The sequence below is a fragment of the Trachinotus anak genome, unplaced genomic scaffold (genome assembly GCF_046630095.1).
Source record: "Trachinotus anak isolate AG129_WGS33_773 ecotype Australia unplaced genomic scaffold, CSIRO_AGI_Tana_v1 ptg000010l, whole genome shotgun sequence".
Classification (NCBI taxonomy): Eukaryota; Metazoa; Chordata; class Actinopteri; order Carangiformes; family Carangidae; genus Trachinotus; species Trachinotus anak.
The window spans coordinates 13,140,987-13,157,008 of NW_027273861.1; the positions used below are offsets into that span (position 1 = coordinate 13,140,987).

The following is a 16,022-nucleotide window of genomic DNA, read 5'->3' on the forward strand; positions in this document are numbered from 1 at the left end:
ATGAGACGTGCAGGTATCTTGTAGTAATTTAAACTGCAGGGTCCGTGCCTTCCCTTTCACTGGGGTTAGTCATGCTCTGTGCGGCAGAGACGTGAGAGGAGGTATTGAAGTGAATGAATCGCAGCCTGACGCTGATCGCCTCCTGACTCGCCGCTGCCGCTGCCGCTGCTGCTGCAGGAGCGGAATAAAAAAGATCAACCGACTCGAAAGAGATCAGGAGGAACCGGGGAAGCGAGAGTTGCACGGATTTTTACTGTCAAACATTTCTTTACAGTGACATTTTTTTTTTTTTTTTTTTTTTTTTTTTTTTTGCGCGCTGCAGTGGGAGGACGCTTACAATTTGTAATGCTGAAATATGAGAGAACGGAACCGGGGCGGGTGAAGGCACATGGGAGAGGACTGTCCGTGTGCTCTGGGCTCTAAAAGAAAAAAAAATAAAAATAAAAATAAAAAAAAAACACGGTTTGCTTGGAACTGGATTTGGCGAAGTGGGATGATTATTACAAAAAGTTGATCTTTGTGTTCCGGACGAAGCTCTGCACACCAATCACGCCAAGCAGCTCCAATGGATAGATAGACTGAGAGGGCTGTAGACTCAGACTGTTAAACTTTCATTTATCTTTTCATTGGAGTCAAGAGTTCCAGCCTCCTTCAGAGCAGAGAGACGATATCCTGCAGTATCTCGGTTGCTGAGGCCAAAATGTTGCGGTTGTCTTTGACAGCTTTGAGCCTTTCATGGACTTTGTTGATCTGCAACGTGAGCAGAAGTTATGCACAAGAAAGACAGTAAGTAGCCGATGTTGCATGTGGTGCAGTGCTTTGTGCTTAAGCTACTACAAGCATTTCCCGATGCTCTCAATTCAGCTACACTCTTTCAAATATGCAAGAAAGATCCAGATTTTTTTTTTTTTTTTTTTTTTTTTTTTTTTTTTTTGGACTTGTCATAGCAGCGTTATCTTTTCATTAAGATGTATGCAGGAAGCACCTTGATCATTGATGTGTACTATTTGCTGCATAAAGCCTCTGTCCCTATCTGCCACTATATCACAGCGTTTGCCATCACACTGTGCTATAACGACACCTTTGTCAGTCATGCTTCTACATAACATCTTGTGTTATTGGACTTGTGAGCAGTTACAAAAAGTGATATGTTGAGAAGGTGGCCTGCGCTGCCTTTCATGTTGTGGTTGCCCATCACTTGATGATATGTTCTGAAAATGACAGATATTTCAGGTGAATTCATGGTTGTGGTCTGTTTTATTCAGTTTATCCCTCCAGACCCGGGGGGGGGGGGGGGGGGGGGGTGTAAAACTGACTCAGTCATTTGAATCAGTCCAACTCCTGTCAGCTGTTTGTTTAATCCTGACCTTGAGAGTTGTGTTAATAGTGAAGACTTGTAAACAGTTCTTCCAGGTTGTCCAGGGGGGGAGGTAAGGAATGCAGCTCACTGTAGAAAATAAACAAAAATTACAAGATTACTGACAAACGCAGGCTTGATTTACGAAAAGGAGCTCATGTCGTTGTCATGTATTGAACTGCTCTCAGCTGAGGGTGAATTTTGGGCAAAATGCAAAAGGCTTAGAAACATGAAACCATGTGACTGACCTTAAAAAAAAAGAGCTGGCTGGTAAGGACTTTACCTACAAAGGAGAACACAAATCCTACTCAGGCACTGACCAGCTCTCAGCTGAGGACAAAAGTTGGGCAAAAACAAGGAGAACTTGAGTACATGATGCCATGTGACTGAAATAAGCATGGTCTCCACCACCTGATCCAGGCTCATCCAAGAGCTGGTTAAACTCACTGTAGATCAAACGCACAGAGTCAATTTCCTCGTATTATCTTCCTTCTCCCGAAGCCTTATTTTCCAGGGGATTTTCTCATGACTTTCTCTCTCAGGAACTGCAGTTGCCTCCGGCTGTAATGCAGTAGTGCTGTAATGCCAACCACCTGATCTTTCTCTCAGGCATGCAATTGGGTTTGTGCTCAAGGCTTTGTTCACTCCTAATTTGTATGATCTTCATTTAAGTTTTCAGGGAGTGAGTAGGCCTGTTTGCCTTAAGAACTAGAGCTGGAATGACTAGACTGAATTCATCAAACACAAATATGTTTAGACTTGGATTGATTCAGGTATGCCTGCCACATGTGGGTGGCATTACTGATTTGGTATTTGCTTTTCCCAAATCAACACATGCTCACAAATAATAGAACTAATTGAATGATACTTAAACACAACACATCATTCGGTGGACGCTTTTGTCATCTGCTCTACATACCCCTGACTAACCCCTAACGTACTACGCTGTCCAAGTTAGTTCTGCAGGACCATGCTAACAAGAGAGCTCCAATTATTCTACCTTTGTTACCTGAGAGATATAGCCCCTCTGTGCTAAATGATGCTATTCTTTCATCCAAATAAAACTTCAATTGGGTTTTTTTTTTCCAGACTGTTTATAATCATCAAAGAATGACCTTTGCTCTGTGACCTCAGTGACAGGCTCCTTCCCTCAATTAAATGTCAGAGTGGCTGTGTGGAATCTCAGTCGTTATTTTTCAAAACAGACGCCAAGGTTCTGTCAGAGGTGCCAGACCACCCAAAGAAAACAGTCGAGCAGAAAGCTCATTGGCCAACAGGTACCGTGTCCCTGGTAACCGTTGCAATTAAACCTGATCTCGCTGCATAAATCCACGTGGAATGTCCCTGTTTGTATGTGTGATTTGTTGTGTATGGGTACATGTGGAAGAGTGCGTGTGGGTTAGAGTGAAAGTGAGAAACAGACAATGAGGAAAAAAAAAGGTGAACTTATGCTCAAATTAACCTGTATGATTTGTAGAAAAACAACACTACAGTTACACTGCCGCATTCACGTAAACAGTGATGCAATACATGTTTATCCATATACCTCTTCCTGTCACACTTCCCCTCTATGACCCCTCACCTCTCCTTTTGCTTTGCCACCTCTACTTTTACCCCCCCTGCACACTCTTGTGTCCTCTCTGCTCTCCTTCTATCTCACCTCTCTCCTTACCCCCGCTCTCCCTCCTGTCTCCTCCTCCCTCTCTCCTTTCAGGGGTTATTTGGTTGCTGCACCCTCGGTGTTTCGAGCAGGCGTGGAGGAGAGCGTGAGCATAACCATCTTCAATGCAAAAGCAGAAACCCGCGTCCAGGTGCAGCTGTCGGTGAAAGGACAGACGGTGGCCCACAGCCACGGCTCAGTGCTCGGTGAGGACGCATTCTGAAGCTAAGGTTACACTGGCACAATGCATTACTTTTAGAAAGAAAACTTGCACTAACAAATTGAGCTATGATCTACTCCCCTCTTCTGTGTGATTTATTCAGGGGAGGTTGAGATCAGACAGACAGGGATGCTGGCAGAAACATACATGTAGATTGAAGAACACACACAGCATGAGCCTAATTGACCCCTGCCCTGGCTGTATGCCTCTGACCAGCCGGGGTTTTCATAGACATTATCTATGATGGGAGGCATCAGTTCAGCCGATCCCACCAGCCTCTTAGTATATACAGTGTGTGATTTGTTTGACAGCACCGTTAATAGATTGTACTCGCTCTGCCTCAAAGTGGCATGGAGACAGGTTGCAGCTGGGTGTCCAGCTAACCTGGACGAGAACCTCCAGGGAAAGTCAGCCACAGTGCAGTAGCTCTACTGAATATTAATAATATTACACGGATGTGTGTGAGAGAACTGAGAACTGAGAACTGAGATTTATAAGTGTGTGGCAAGCCGTGAAGAAATATCCCACATTAAATGATCTCATTGTTTCTATTTTAGACAAAGGCACCGTCAAACTAAAGGTGAGTCTGTCTGTGCAACTTAGTTTGCAGTGTCCTGCAGTGTGTGCATGCTGCTTTCCAGACACATTTAAAATGCACGCCCCTGTTTAGCGGTGACAGCTGCACAGTAGTGAGAACCTCTTGTCCGTTGAGTTCACATTCCTCAGGCAACATGCAAATCAACACTAACATTATTTGCAATGCAACATCTGTCTCTGCTCATTCAATGGGAATAAGGTAACAGCCTCAATATAATATGCAACAGCTGTTGACGTGCATGTATGGTCCGCCGCCCCCGAAGGCTGGAATAGATCAATCTAGTATGCACGACTCGATTCTTCCCCTCTGTCTCTCTCTCTCTCTCCCTTGCCTGCTCTCCCCTCCCTGTAACCTCCACCCTCATTCTCGTGAAATACAGTCATGTGTAGTGTGCAGTGTTATAGCTTGGCATCTTCCTCTGGTGTATAAATGTAGTTCTTTGGTTATTCTGTAGCTTTTGTTTCTTTAAAAAAAATATTTAAAATGTTAAAATCAAATACATATTTTCTGATTGTGTGTCACTGCAACAGTCTAGAGTAAACATTTCAAACCTTCCCCCACTGACCTAATTTTACTTTTGGTGAATTCAGCTCTGATTCTGTTTGCTGTTATGTGTGTGTGTGTGTGTGTGTGTGTGTGTGTGTTTTGTGTGTTTGTGTGGACCACCAGGTTCCCTCTGGGCTAAGAGGCCAGGCCCATCTGAAGGTGTGGGGGAACCGTCACCTCACAGATGGAGGTTACATCTTCCACAACTACACAACCGTCACAGTGGAGAGCAAGGGCACAGCTGTCTTCATCCAGACTGACAAGCCCGTCTACAAACCCAAACATAAAGGTTCCCTCATAGTGCACCTGGTAGTTAATCAGTTAATCGCTGCGCAGAAATGCAGAGAATTGAGGCTCATTTTTAGGGTTTTGTCACTGAATAAAACTCAATGAAAATCAGTTAAAAGATGCTGTCCTACCATGGATATTATGCCATGTCTTGAATGGAATCTAACTTTGTTTGCACTAACTTTGTTGATCTAAAAGGGCTACCAAAATATTAGTTTTCATGTTGAAAGGATGTAAGCTTGCTTTACAATACTGTGTCTCTTTTTCTGTCTACAGTGCTGATTAATGTCTACACTGTCACCCCTGACCTGAGGCCCGTTAATGACAAGGTAAATGAAAAATTATGTTATGCAAATAACACCTGCACATCCAGTGCATGCACCCAGAAACACTGCAAACATTACACACCAATCATGATGAACGGGCACACAAAAGACAAACAACTGAATAACAATTTGTACTAAAAATGAATAGGATTTGCTGTAAAATCTGTAATTCCATCCATGGGTCTTTAAAAAAAAAAAAATTCTAAATGCCCATATTACTGTTTACATTATTCGATCGATGTTCCATTATCACTCCAGCAATAGAACAGCATAATATCTAGCACAAACATGCCTTTCCTTTCTCTAATTGGTGAAATTAAGAGGAGGAATCTGGCCTGCCCTGAGTGCAGAGAAATGTACAGTCACTTATTTACAGAAGCCGAGCCAGAGTCATTTCTCTTGGAATGTTAGCAATGGCTCCAAATATACTGTGCAACTGTGCAGACAGATGGTTTATTGATGTTTGCAGCTATAAAGGTCTGCTGCTGGTAAAGGGCAGTATTCACTTTCACAGATGGATGATTGTTGGATAAGGAAGGAGTGGGGTGAAGCACCGGGAAGAAGTATAGGATCCTCTCTAAGCTTTACAGTTTTTTTTTTTAATCTAATTCATAACATCTTGTACTTGTCTTTCTCCTTTTTTTTTGCAGATTGAGGCGTATGTTTTGGTGAGTGGAGGCTGGCAGGACCACCCAGGGTTGGCAGAGCCACGTCCGGGAAGGACAGTGGCAATTTTAGTTCCCAGTCTGGCTTGAGATTACAGAGCAGAAATCAAGGCAGCTCACCTAGATAACAGGGTGCTCTTTGGAACAGTGCAAGGATAAACAACATGAAAGGAATCTCTTCTCTTCTCTTCTCTTCTCTTCTCTTCTCTTCTCTTCTCTTCTCTTCTCTTCTCTTCTCTTCTCTTCTCCTTCATCAGACCCCCCTCAACCTCACCACCCACATACAGTGTCTCCCTCCTGTACTTGCTGACCTTGCTCATTTATTGTCTCTCTCCTCAGATACTGAGATGTTTGTAGGGCAAATAACAAGCTTCTGCGTCATAAGAACATTTTTTGCGTATATACCCTCTTACCTGCAGCATATGGGTCACCTGAGGAACAGCTGTAAAAGTATTTTGATAGTGGTCTGAGATAGGAGCCAGGTCTCTGGGTCAAGTTCAGTTCAAGGACTGTTAGCCCCGACTCAACAATTACAGTACAAGATGTTGCCATTGTGTAACAACAATATGCAAATGTGCAACTAACATAGTTCAGCACTCTAATGCTGTAATATGTAATATTAACACTTGGTGTTTGGTCTCCTAATTTGATCCTTCAGGATCCAAGAGGATCCAGGATGGTCCAGTGGAAGGGTCTTAAATCTGTCTGCTGTGGTAAGCCACATCCTCTGCAGTATTTTTGCAGCATCACTGTGTAGCCTGTATGTTCACATTTCATTACAGTGTCTCTAGGTAATGTTTCCACTACAGAGTAAAGACTTTTTCCATTTTCAACTTGTAATTGTAGGAGGATGATAGGTAACAAGCACATCCTGTACAATTCACTGCTGCACTGTAATTGTAATATCAGCGGTGTATATGTTGGTATATGGTTAATAACTATCAGGCACACAGGCACCGAATGTGTTAACTAGATTTCTCTCTCTTATAGGGGTTGTGAACATGAGTTTCCCTCTGTCTGACCAGCCTATGTTTGGGGATTGGTTTATCTTTGTGGAGGTGCAGGGCCACACCTATAACAAGTCATTTGAAGTGCAGAAATATGGTGAGGACCTGCGTCTGTGAGACAGTTGTTTGCACAACAACGAACAAACTTTATAGTTTGGGTGCTCTCAGTTGTCCTTGGTTGTGTTTTTAACGTCTTTAAGTCATATGATGATTTTGTGTGTAGTTCCTTTGTGCAGACGGCCTACATAAAGTTGATCTGTAATATTCAAGGACCTTCTATTACAATAACATCATTTTATGCATCAACAACAAAAATCCAGTAACAAGCAAGACATGAGATAATGCAGCACACATACACTAAAAAAGCAGATCTACCCAAAAGTAATATTCTGTTCTGCCTCCTTCACAGTGATGCCCAGGTTTGAGTTGGTCATAGATCCACCACGCTACATCTGGGACCTGAACTCATGCGAGCAGGCCACCGTCAGGGCCAGGCAAGTCACTTAAACTTTTGACCATCCATTAGAATCCTGCAGCTCTGTTTTATTACATTTGTCATGCTTTTTAATTGTTTATAGATTCGCTGACCTTGGCTGTCTGACATGTCACTGTTCTATAGGTATACCTTTGGGAAACCAGTGACAGGGAAGTTGACAGTGAATATGACTGTGAATGGAGTGGGCTACTACCGTCATGAGATGGGACATCCTGTGATTAAAAACATGGAGGTCAGTTTATTTATTCCCTGGTCAACAGAAATCTTAATGCTCCTGTTTATGAATTTCTTAGAGATTGGTAATGAAACAAGACTGCTTATCTGAATCCCGGCACATTCACAACACCAGATCACTCCTCTGCTCTTCTCAGATCAAAGGCTCTGCAAACTTCAGCCTGTGTGTCAAGGACATGATGCCCTTGGATGTAGCAGATCACTTCAGGGGCACAGTGAGCATTTGGGCGTCAGTGACCAGCGTAGACGGAAGCAGGCAAACCACATTTGACGATTCAACACCCGTCCACAAGCAGCTCATCGACATCAAGTACTCCAAGGACACACGCAAACAGTTCAAGCCTGGTCTGCCCTACAAAGGGAAGGTGAGACAATGAAAAGCCGCTTTAACAGCTGAAAGTTCAAGATAAATCAGGTCATTACTGAGTCTATGAGTTTTCCCTTTCCCCCACCTACTCTTAACCCTCTCCTTGCAGATTGAGGTGACCTACCCTGACGGGAGCCCAGCTGATGGGGTGAGGGTGCGTGTTAAGGCAGAGCTGACCCCCAAGGACAATGTCTACACCAGTGAACTAATCTCTAAGGACGGCCAGGCCACCTTTGAGATCCCCTCCATCCCCACTGCTGCCCAGTATGTCTGGCTAGAGGTCAGTGGTTGTAGTGGCAGTAGTTTCTAGATTAATGTAATGTAAACAGGGTGAAGTGAGAAAGTAATTTTAAGTACATTTTATGAAGTGTTAGAATGTTTTGTCTTTGCTTGGCATAGACCAAGGTGACATCTATTAATGGAAAGACAGTAGGGGACCAGTACCTGCCCAGCTATCTGTCCATCAGTAGCTGGTACTCTCCCAGCAGGTGTCACATCCAGATCCAGAGCCCCAGCACTGCACTCAAGGTAAGTGTTGTCCTCTGAATGTGGAGTGTTATGCATCAATGTTGCCATTAGGTGTTGTGTTTTCTTTTTGGGGTTCACACCTTTCAATGCATCACAATGCTACAGTATCATCCTTAAAGTAATCATAGTTGTATTTTTCTGCATGTACAGATTGGCCAAGAGGCAGAAGTGGCTCTCAAATCCACCTGTCCCTGTAACTTCACACTGTACTATGAGGTGATATCCAAGGGGAACATCATCCTATCAGGCCAACAGCCCGTCAACCTGACAGCCTCACACCGAGGAAAAAGGGCTACAGTCACCTTTGACAAAAACATTCACACCACCCACCTGCCTCCTTCTGCCTCCAGTAAGTACTTTTTTCTTCTGCTCTCAGCATTCTCAACACCAGAATGCCAAATAGTCTCCTGAAGATTATGCCACCCCAGTCACCTTTCCTTACCCTCGCATCACTCTGCCAGGTGTTGCAGGCTCCTCCTCCCAGGCTGAGATGGACAGCTGTTTGACTTACCTACATTTTCCTGTTAGTCACAGCATGGCACCCGTCAGCCGTCTGCTGGTCTACTACGTGAGGGAAAATGGTGAGGGTGTCACGGACAGCCTGCAAATCCCTATCCAGCCCGACTTTGAGAACCAGGTTTGGAAACAATGAAAAAGAATCTCCTTTTATCCATGCAATTTATCCAGAGAAAAACATTGTATCTGTATTACCCTGTTATATAAACACACACTAGATATTAAACGTATGATAACTGGAGGTAAGTTCCCAAACACTGATACTGTTGGATATACATTTATGGATTTTCTTGTTATTATAAGAATAACTGCATTGTATAATATTCATTAAAAACCTGGGGAAAACGGTGCACGCTCAGTATACATTCTGGAGCTGAGTGCAAGTGTCCATGCACCAGCTCAGTTCACAGTGTAATGTCTGTAAACAAACAGCTGTGTTGGCCTGGGAGAGATCCCCAGTTCCTGCCTGCATTAGGTGGAGTTAACTCCCTGAAGTATTTACAGCTCCGTGGTATGCCATTACAACACTCTGCGTGTGTGTGTTTGTGTGTGTGTTTGTGTGTGTGTGTGTGTGTGTGTGTGTGTGTTGGAGGAGGGGGGTTGTGAGGGCATGATGAGACAGAGGCCATGTGGGCCGCAGGCAGATGAGTGGGGTCGTGACAGGAGAGGATGACAGGTTACGGAGTGGTGAAAGGAGGGCAGCGGAACCGATTAACAGGGCTAATTTGTGACTGCACATTACTGAAAAACACTTTTGAATTGTGAAAGTTTATGGCCGACTCTCACCATCCCTCCTCTTTCAAAGGCTGTAGTTTTCCACTCTCTGTCCTGTCGTTTCCCACCATATCTCACCACTCAGCACTACTGAATTGATGTTGTTCCAAATGACACACAAATTGCCTCTTAGGCTCTGTCAGGAAACACTGCCAACTAGTGCTGAAATGATTTAGTAAATTTGATTGACAGAAATAAATGAAAACTATTTTAATAATTGATCTGTGATTTATCTGGCAAAAATGCAGTTTGCTTGTTCCAGGTTTTTGAATGTGGGGATTTGTTGCCTTTGTTGGTTTAATATCATTCTTTTGTTCAGGCTTTGGACTGTTAGTCAGACTAAACAACCCATTTCAAGATCTCACCTTGGGCACCTAGAAATTCTGTGCAGCATTTTTCACTATTTTCTGTTAAAGCCAGTGAGTAATTGATGAATGAAAAAATGATAAACATAACTATGAATTGCAGCTCTACTGCGAAAGATTGGTTGAATCGTAATGTACAGTTTTATGGTTTAGAGAAAGTGCTTTTTAAATGCATGCTGGTCTTTAGAAATGTTTTTTTTGTATGCTTATCAATTGTGTTTCTTCTGTTGGCTCGATTGCAGGTGTCTGTTTCTCTGTCAACTAATGAATCCATGCCAGGGGACCCAGTGACCCTGCATGTCCGGGGAGAGAGGGGCTCCTGTGTTTGTGTGGCCACTGTGGATAAGAGTCTTTACTTGTTAAAGCCTGACTTCCAGCTCAGTCCTGACAAGGTTGGTTGTATTAATAGTTTCTGGTGGTGTATAGTTCATGGTATTTCACTTTGATAATGTTCACTTGAAAAAAAGTAGATGTATGTTTTGTGTGGCTTACCATATAAGTGTTCATCTAAAGGCCGTCACTTTCACTAATAGATGCTTTGTTTCTGAGATATTAAGTCACTAGATATAAGTGACTCTGTGCTGCTGTTTGTGTGCTGACATGAATGTGTCTCCTCTGTGCAGGTGTTTAAAGAGCTGGCAGATTTTGATGTTTCAGATGCCTTCGGCATTCCTAAAGATGACGGACACTTCTGGTGGCCTGGGCTGTCATCAAAGAGACGCAGGCGCTCCTCTGTGTTTCCATGGCACTGGGACATCACCAAGGATGCACGCTTCGCTTTCACAGTGAGAACACACACTTACCGGTAGTTAAAGGGTCCACAGTGATGGTACAGGGATAAAAAAATAATCATAATTTTGGTGCGTGTGTGTGTGTGTGTGTGTTTATTTCTCTGTATGTTTAACACAGGAATCAGGGCTGGTTGTGATGACAGATATGGTGAGTTTAAACCACCGGCAGAGCGGAGGCATGTACACAGACGAGGCTGTTCCTGCCTTTCAGCCACACACGTCCACCTTAGTGGCTGCCATGCACTCTCGCCCCACAACCAGGTAAAGGACCTGCTCCAGAGATACTGTTTTAGCAGAAAATCCACATCAATATCAGAGGCAGTCTCTGCCTTTCAACTCACCACTGTCAGATGCCTAAAAATCCCAATATTCTCTTCTTCAACTGCCTTAGTTGTGGCTTTTAGAAAAGTTTTCTTACCTGATATAAAAGCTCAAAAGGGTCAAAATCTCTGAAAGTAAATGTTTTCTTTGATCTGAAAGTTACTAAAACAAGTTATCAGACACAACAAAGTTAATTATGTGTGACTGAACCTTGACAAAGAGGGAGTAGGGTTGGATTTTTTGTCTTGCTCAAGGGTAGCCAGTAATTGACGTTCATACTGTTTAGTTAAATTATTGATATCAATTTTCTGTGATCTTTGACTGGACCACACACTGTTATAAGGGCATGTACTTCTCTGAAAACAATGAATTTGAAACCAAGCCCATGAGAGAGAAATAATTACTTCATGATCCAAACAATTATAAATTCCATATACACATTTCAATATTTGTCATGCTTCGGTCAAATAAGGTCTCAGAGTTGTGTAACGGACAAGCAGAGAAAAACATCACAAAAGAAATGGGTTTTGTTGGTTTGTCCATATTTCAGGTCTTCTTTCCTCAATGCCATGAATACTTCTCATTCAAGAGATGAACATTAAACACATAACGTGACTCAGAGAATGTCAGTGTGGAATTCAGGATAATACATTTTCCAATTATGGTGTTGTTTTATTGTGAGCAGCTGAAGCCTTTTATTGATGTCAGCTTGTGTTTTGGTTGCAGAGCAGAGAAGCGGAGGCGTACATTTTTCCCAGAGACTTGGGTGTGGCATTGCCTCAACGTCAGGTATTTAAATCTTTATATAAATATTTCACTCATGTGTATGTGTGTTGCATGCCTGTGGCTACACGTATGAGGTGCACCACACTGTCTATACTTACTACAAGGGATTTAGTCACAATCTGAAACATTTAGGAGAGGAGAGGAGGAAAGAGAAGAGCACATGTACAAAAACCTGGAAGAGTGAAAGGGCGACAAAACAAAAGGAGATCTACATTCAGAGAGTGCAAGAAAAGACGGGAAGTGAGGACAAAAAGTGAGTGCTGCAAAGGAAGAGAGAAGATGAGATGACAGATTGTTGGGAGAAGAAAGGAATGAGAGAAGAGAGGAAAGGTGCTAGTAAATCTGTTTGCGAGAAGACGGATGATCCATCATGTAGCAGCATCCAAGATTTCCCCCCTCTGGGTGTGAATGAGCCTCATTTAAATTGGGCGATCTTGGAACGGACTGTCACTTTCTCAACAGCTCCTTCCATTCATTTTCAGCCAATATAAATGAGTTGCCCATAGATTTCCATATGCTTGATTCCTTTGGATGGGACTTCAGCTCTGCCTAATTTCCTGTGAAGTCCAAAGCTCTGATTTCACTTAAAGTCTATTAAAGTGGATTTTGGGCAACTTTGATCAAAAGGAATGGGCGTACATGCAGTTTTTCAAGTTTATTATGCCCTGTGACCATTTGCCAAGACCAACATTAAATATGTGTTGCCAATAATGATCTCAGCCCTGTTCATTCAAAGAAACAGATTGGGTCAACACCTGACTGTCCCTCACACCTATCCGTTTTAAAGTGTTTGCTGTAGTTACACCGGTGCAGGTGTTGGTGTTGACACAGGTGTTGCTGACATAAAAGTAATCTACAGTGTTTCCTCAAGCCCGTCCTTGTAGTCTGTGCATTTTTATTGCTTAAATAAAACCATGAAAGGACGCTAAACTCCTTTTACTTCCCTGCCACTCAAGTTGTATCTCAACATGTGTCACTGACAGCTCTGAAACCGGGGAAGCTGAGCTGCGACTGGATGTGCCGGATTCAATCACCACATGGGTGACAGAAGCTGTTGGCCTGTCTGAAGAGAAGGGGCTGGGCTTAGCAAAGAGAGCGGAGCTTCGTACCTTCAAGCCCTTCTTTGTTGACTTTACGCTGCCCTACAGCTTAATCAGAGGGGAGCAGACCAAAGTTCCCCTCACCGTCTACAACTACCTGCCAACATGTTCTGAGGTAAGATGATGAATTAGGGGGCAAATGGACAGGAAGGAAGCTAGTTCCTTTTCCACAGCAAATGTGCAATAAGACTCTTTAGCAAAAAAGAAACAAGTCAACCGAGTCATATTCTTAAAGACGGCAAGGGCAGCAATAGGTTACAGTGCATCTTAAAGGGCCATACCTGTGCTTTACATGTGTCAGCCCATTGACTACAAATTATGTGTAATCCATTATCCAATCCATTTTTCTATTCAGTGGTCACAACATAGTAGAGATGAGACTGCTTTGAACAGTCATACTGTACAGCAGCTTTTCAGTGGGAGAAACAGCCAAAATCACTGCACTAACTCTGGTACAGAGGATTGTTTGATTTGACCACATAGAGATCATCTTCACAAAAACTAATGTGGGTGACCAGTTGTGTGCCAGCGACTCCACTGCGGAATAAGCATAGAGGGTTGTTGATGATGTTCTTGTATTGGCATCAGCAAACCTGGTTGGTTGGGACACTTGTAACATGTGGGTAACATCTGGCAGGATCGTGTTAAATTCAATGTGTGTTCTAGTGGTCCTGGAGTTGTTAGTGGCGAAGCTTCTCACTGTCAAGTGAAAGGAAGCAGCAAGTGACTCCGGATGTGTCGCAGGAGACACATTCAGAGTCTACATCCTTCAGGGGCCAAAAGTTGAAGTTGGCGGCAATAAGCAATGTAGTACACTGTAGTAGTAGAATTAAATTGACCATTCAAAATCAGTAGAGTCAAGTCAAGTCAAGCTGAATTTTATGGTGTGGTGACATGAGTGCAAAACATAGGGTGGTTAGAAAGACTTTTGACAACGTGGACAACATACTACTTCCTCTGTTCTCAGGCCCTGAATTCAGATAAGAAAAGGTCTTCAAGGGGAAAAAAGCGGAGACTCATCAGTAGGGGAGGGAGCCCTCTTCCAGGATGGATACACATGCAATAGGTGTCGCATTTACGGAGTAGACACGAGTAACAGTAGTAGAATTACAACATGGAAAGACAGAGGTGCAATATTAAGTAAATAAAATCCATAACAATATTGAACATGATAAGTTAAAGAGGCGTACTACCAAAGTGTTTGAAAGGAAGACTGTGCATCCCAGAGAAGACAGAGCGTCTTCCAGGTGCTAAAAACACATGTGCTGTGTAGGTGATGGGCTAAAACATGCAAACCACTGTGGAGGTGGGAAGTTTTTTTTTTTATTTCTGCATTCGGCAAAACCATTGTGGTCAAAACAATGTGATAAACGAAGCAAGGATTGTTATGTGACAACCGTAGGTAAGAGAGACTGGAGACTGGAGTCCAAAGGAAGCACAGGTTTGTAATGTGAAGATGTGAGATTAGCTCAGAAGTATGTTTCAGCATTCACTTTGAAGAGCTGTCTGAGCTCTGTCTTGGCCTTAAATGGGTCCATCCTGCGCTCCACACCGATGACATCATGATGTTTGCAGATGAGCCTGTTAAATGGCCTGTGCGTGTGCTGCCCTGATGTCATGTTAGGTGAATATGCAAACCAGAATAGCCCTTCTTTTGATGTCCACCGCAGCAACATGTGATTCTTATATTTTGTGCTGCGTTATTTACGACTTGTGGCGTGTGGATAAAGAACAGTTAAAAGATCCCTCTGCATTACTGAGCCCTCTGTGAAAATTGGACGATGAGTGGAACTTAATCCTTCAGGGAGCTTGAGAAGCATGAGTCAGTCAGCATGGAAAATTCACAATGTGATTTAAAAATTCTCCCTTGCTTTCAGTGCTTTGAGGGGAACACGCTATATGAGGGAGGGGCGTGCCTGGCAGGAATGATGTCACTGTAGGGCTGTCAGAGGAGATCGATTGCCACTGATTTATCTCCTCCTCTCCTCTCCTCTCCGCTCCTCTCCTCTCCTCTCCTCTCACAGGTTCATGTTAAAGTATCCGTTCCAAAGGGCATCAAGTTTGTTGGCCATCCTGGAAGGCACCACCTTACCAGGAAGAAGTGTGTCGCACCTGGAGAGGCTACTCCCACATCCATTGTGTTGTCTTTCACTGAACTGGGATCTGCTAACATCACAGGTACCAACAGAGCACAGTCAAATGAATAATTTGGAAAAGGATTTCTTGATTTTTCTTACGTTGTTATTATTATTTCAAATAGTATATTGTCAGGATGCAAGTAAACTGATGTTCCTCTTAAGTTATTTTTCGATAAGGAAACCACAAATATTTTGTCATTATGTCGTTGCAGTGTCATTTAAGTCACGAGGCAAATTCAGGTTAGTTGTTCAGGAAATTTGTCACCTTATGCATCACTGGAGAAAACACCTCTCTGCAGTTATGCGTGCTCATTTTATTACTGTGAAACATTCAGTATACTGAATGTATAACTTCTCTCTATGCAATGCAATGAAGTAGAATTTTGTATTAATTCAGGACAAAATATTTTACAGTAATTTCCCAAAGTTCAAAGTTCTTTGTCACATGTTCAGAAAGAAGGAAGTGGATCTGTGTCTGTTGTGACACAATGACTGAGGGTTTTGATGGTCATGTGAACAATGCAGATCAGGGCAGTCCGGATGATGAAAGTAGCATCATTTGAATTCTTAAGTGGTATGGCCCTTTGACCAGGCTGTCGGTCCCCTCAGTGTGATGCCTTACAAAAAGGCAAGCCTTTGACTCAGGAGAGCTCTGCTGGCCAAGGAGCTGAGCTGTGGGTGATCTGGTCACCCACCCAGAGTTACAAACAGTCCCCTCCAGAGCACATGTGAGAACAAAGCAGGCCAGCAGTGGGGGAGCAAACCAGAGCTGTGCTGTGACACTGAGTGGCATGTTGATGAGTTTGCAGGTCACTGGCGGTCAATGGGCCCCCCATGGCCCCACTCCTAGTCCCCTGGCCCCTTGTGTTTCCCTCTCAGTACACACACACAAAGAGACGCCATTGGCACAGGACCACATTTCCAATGTGCTCCTCAGGA

At 43.3% G+C, this 16,022-nt stretch overlaps 1 protein-coding gene across 2 annotated transcripts in view; it reads left to right on the forward strand.

Moving 5' to 3' along the window:
• Positions 1 to 97: 97 nt before the first annotated feature.
• cpamd8 (C3 and PZP like alpha-2-macroglobulin domain containing 8) overlaps positions 98 to 16,022 on the forward strand; it is a 41,925-nt gene continuing 26,000 nt past the window's right edge. Inside the window, exons 1-21 of one of the 2 annotated variants that reach the window (XM_071487683.1) lie at positions 98 to 786; positions 3,072 to 3,223; positions 3,795 to 3,817; positions 4,505 to 4,670; positions 4,946 to 4,998; positions 5,646 to 5,663; positions 6,319 to 6,373; positions 6,651 to 6,764; positions 7,077 to 7,161; positions 7,287 to 7,395; positions 7,535 to 7,762; positions 7,874 to 8,044; positions 8,164 to 8,292; positions 8,443 to 8,641; positions 8,754 to 8,929; positions 10,190 to 10,339; positions 10,571 to 10,732; positions 10,857 to 10,999; positions 11,786 to 11,848; positions 12,829 to 13,060; positions 14,970 to 15,123. In XM_071487683.1, coding sequence (XP_071343784.1) covers positions 701 to 786; positions 3,072 to 3,223; positions 3,795 to 3,817; positions 4,505 to 4,670; positions 4,946 to 4,998; positions 5,646 to 5,663; positions 6,319 to 6,373; positions 6,651 to 6,764; positions 7,077 to 7,161; positions 7,287 to 7,395; positions 7,535 to 7,762; positions 7,874 to 8,044; positions 8,164 to 8,292; positions 8,443 to 8,641; positions 8,754 to 8,929; positions 10,190 to 10,339; positions 10,571 to 10,732; positions 10,857 to 10,999; positions 11,786 to 11,848; positions 12,829 to 13,060; positions 14,970 to 15,123 — 2,668 coding nt within the window. In that variant the 5' untranslated portion in view covers positions 98 to 700. Of the gene's footprint in view, positions 787 to 3,071; positions 3,224 to 3,794; positions 3,818 to 4,504; positions 4,671 to 4,945; positions 4,999 to 5,645; positions 5,664 to 6,318; positions 6,374 to 6,650; positions 6,765 to 7,076; positions 7,162 to 7,286; positions 7,396 to 7,534; positions 7,763 to 7,873; positions 8,045 to 8,163; positions 8,293 to 8,442; positions 8,642 to 8,753; positions 8,930 to 10,189; positions 10,340 to 10,570; positions 10,733 to 10,856; positions 11,000 to 11,785; positions 11,849 to 12,828; positions 13,061 to 14,969; positions 15,124 to 16,022 lie in introns of those variants that run through there. The other variant, XM_071487684.1, reaches the window with a different exon arrangement.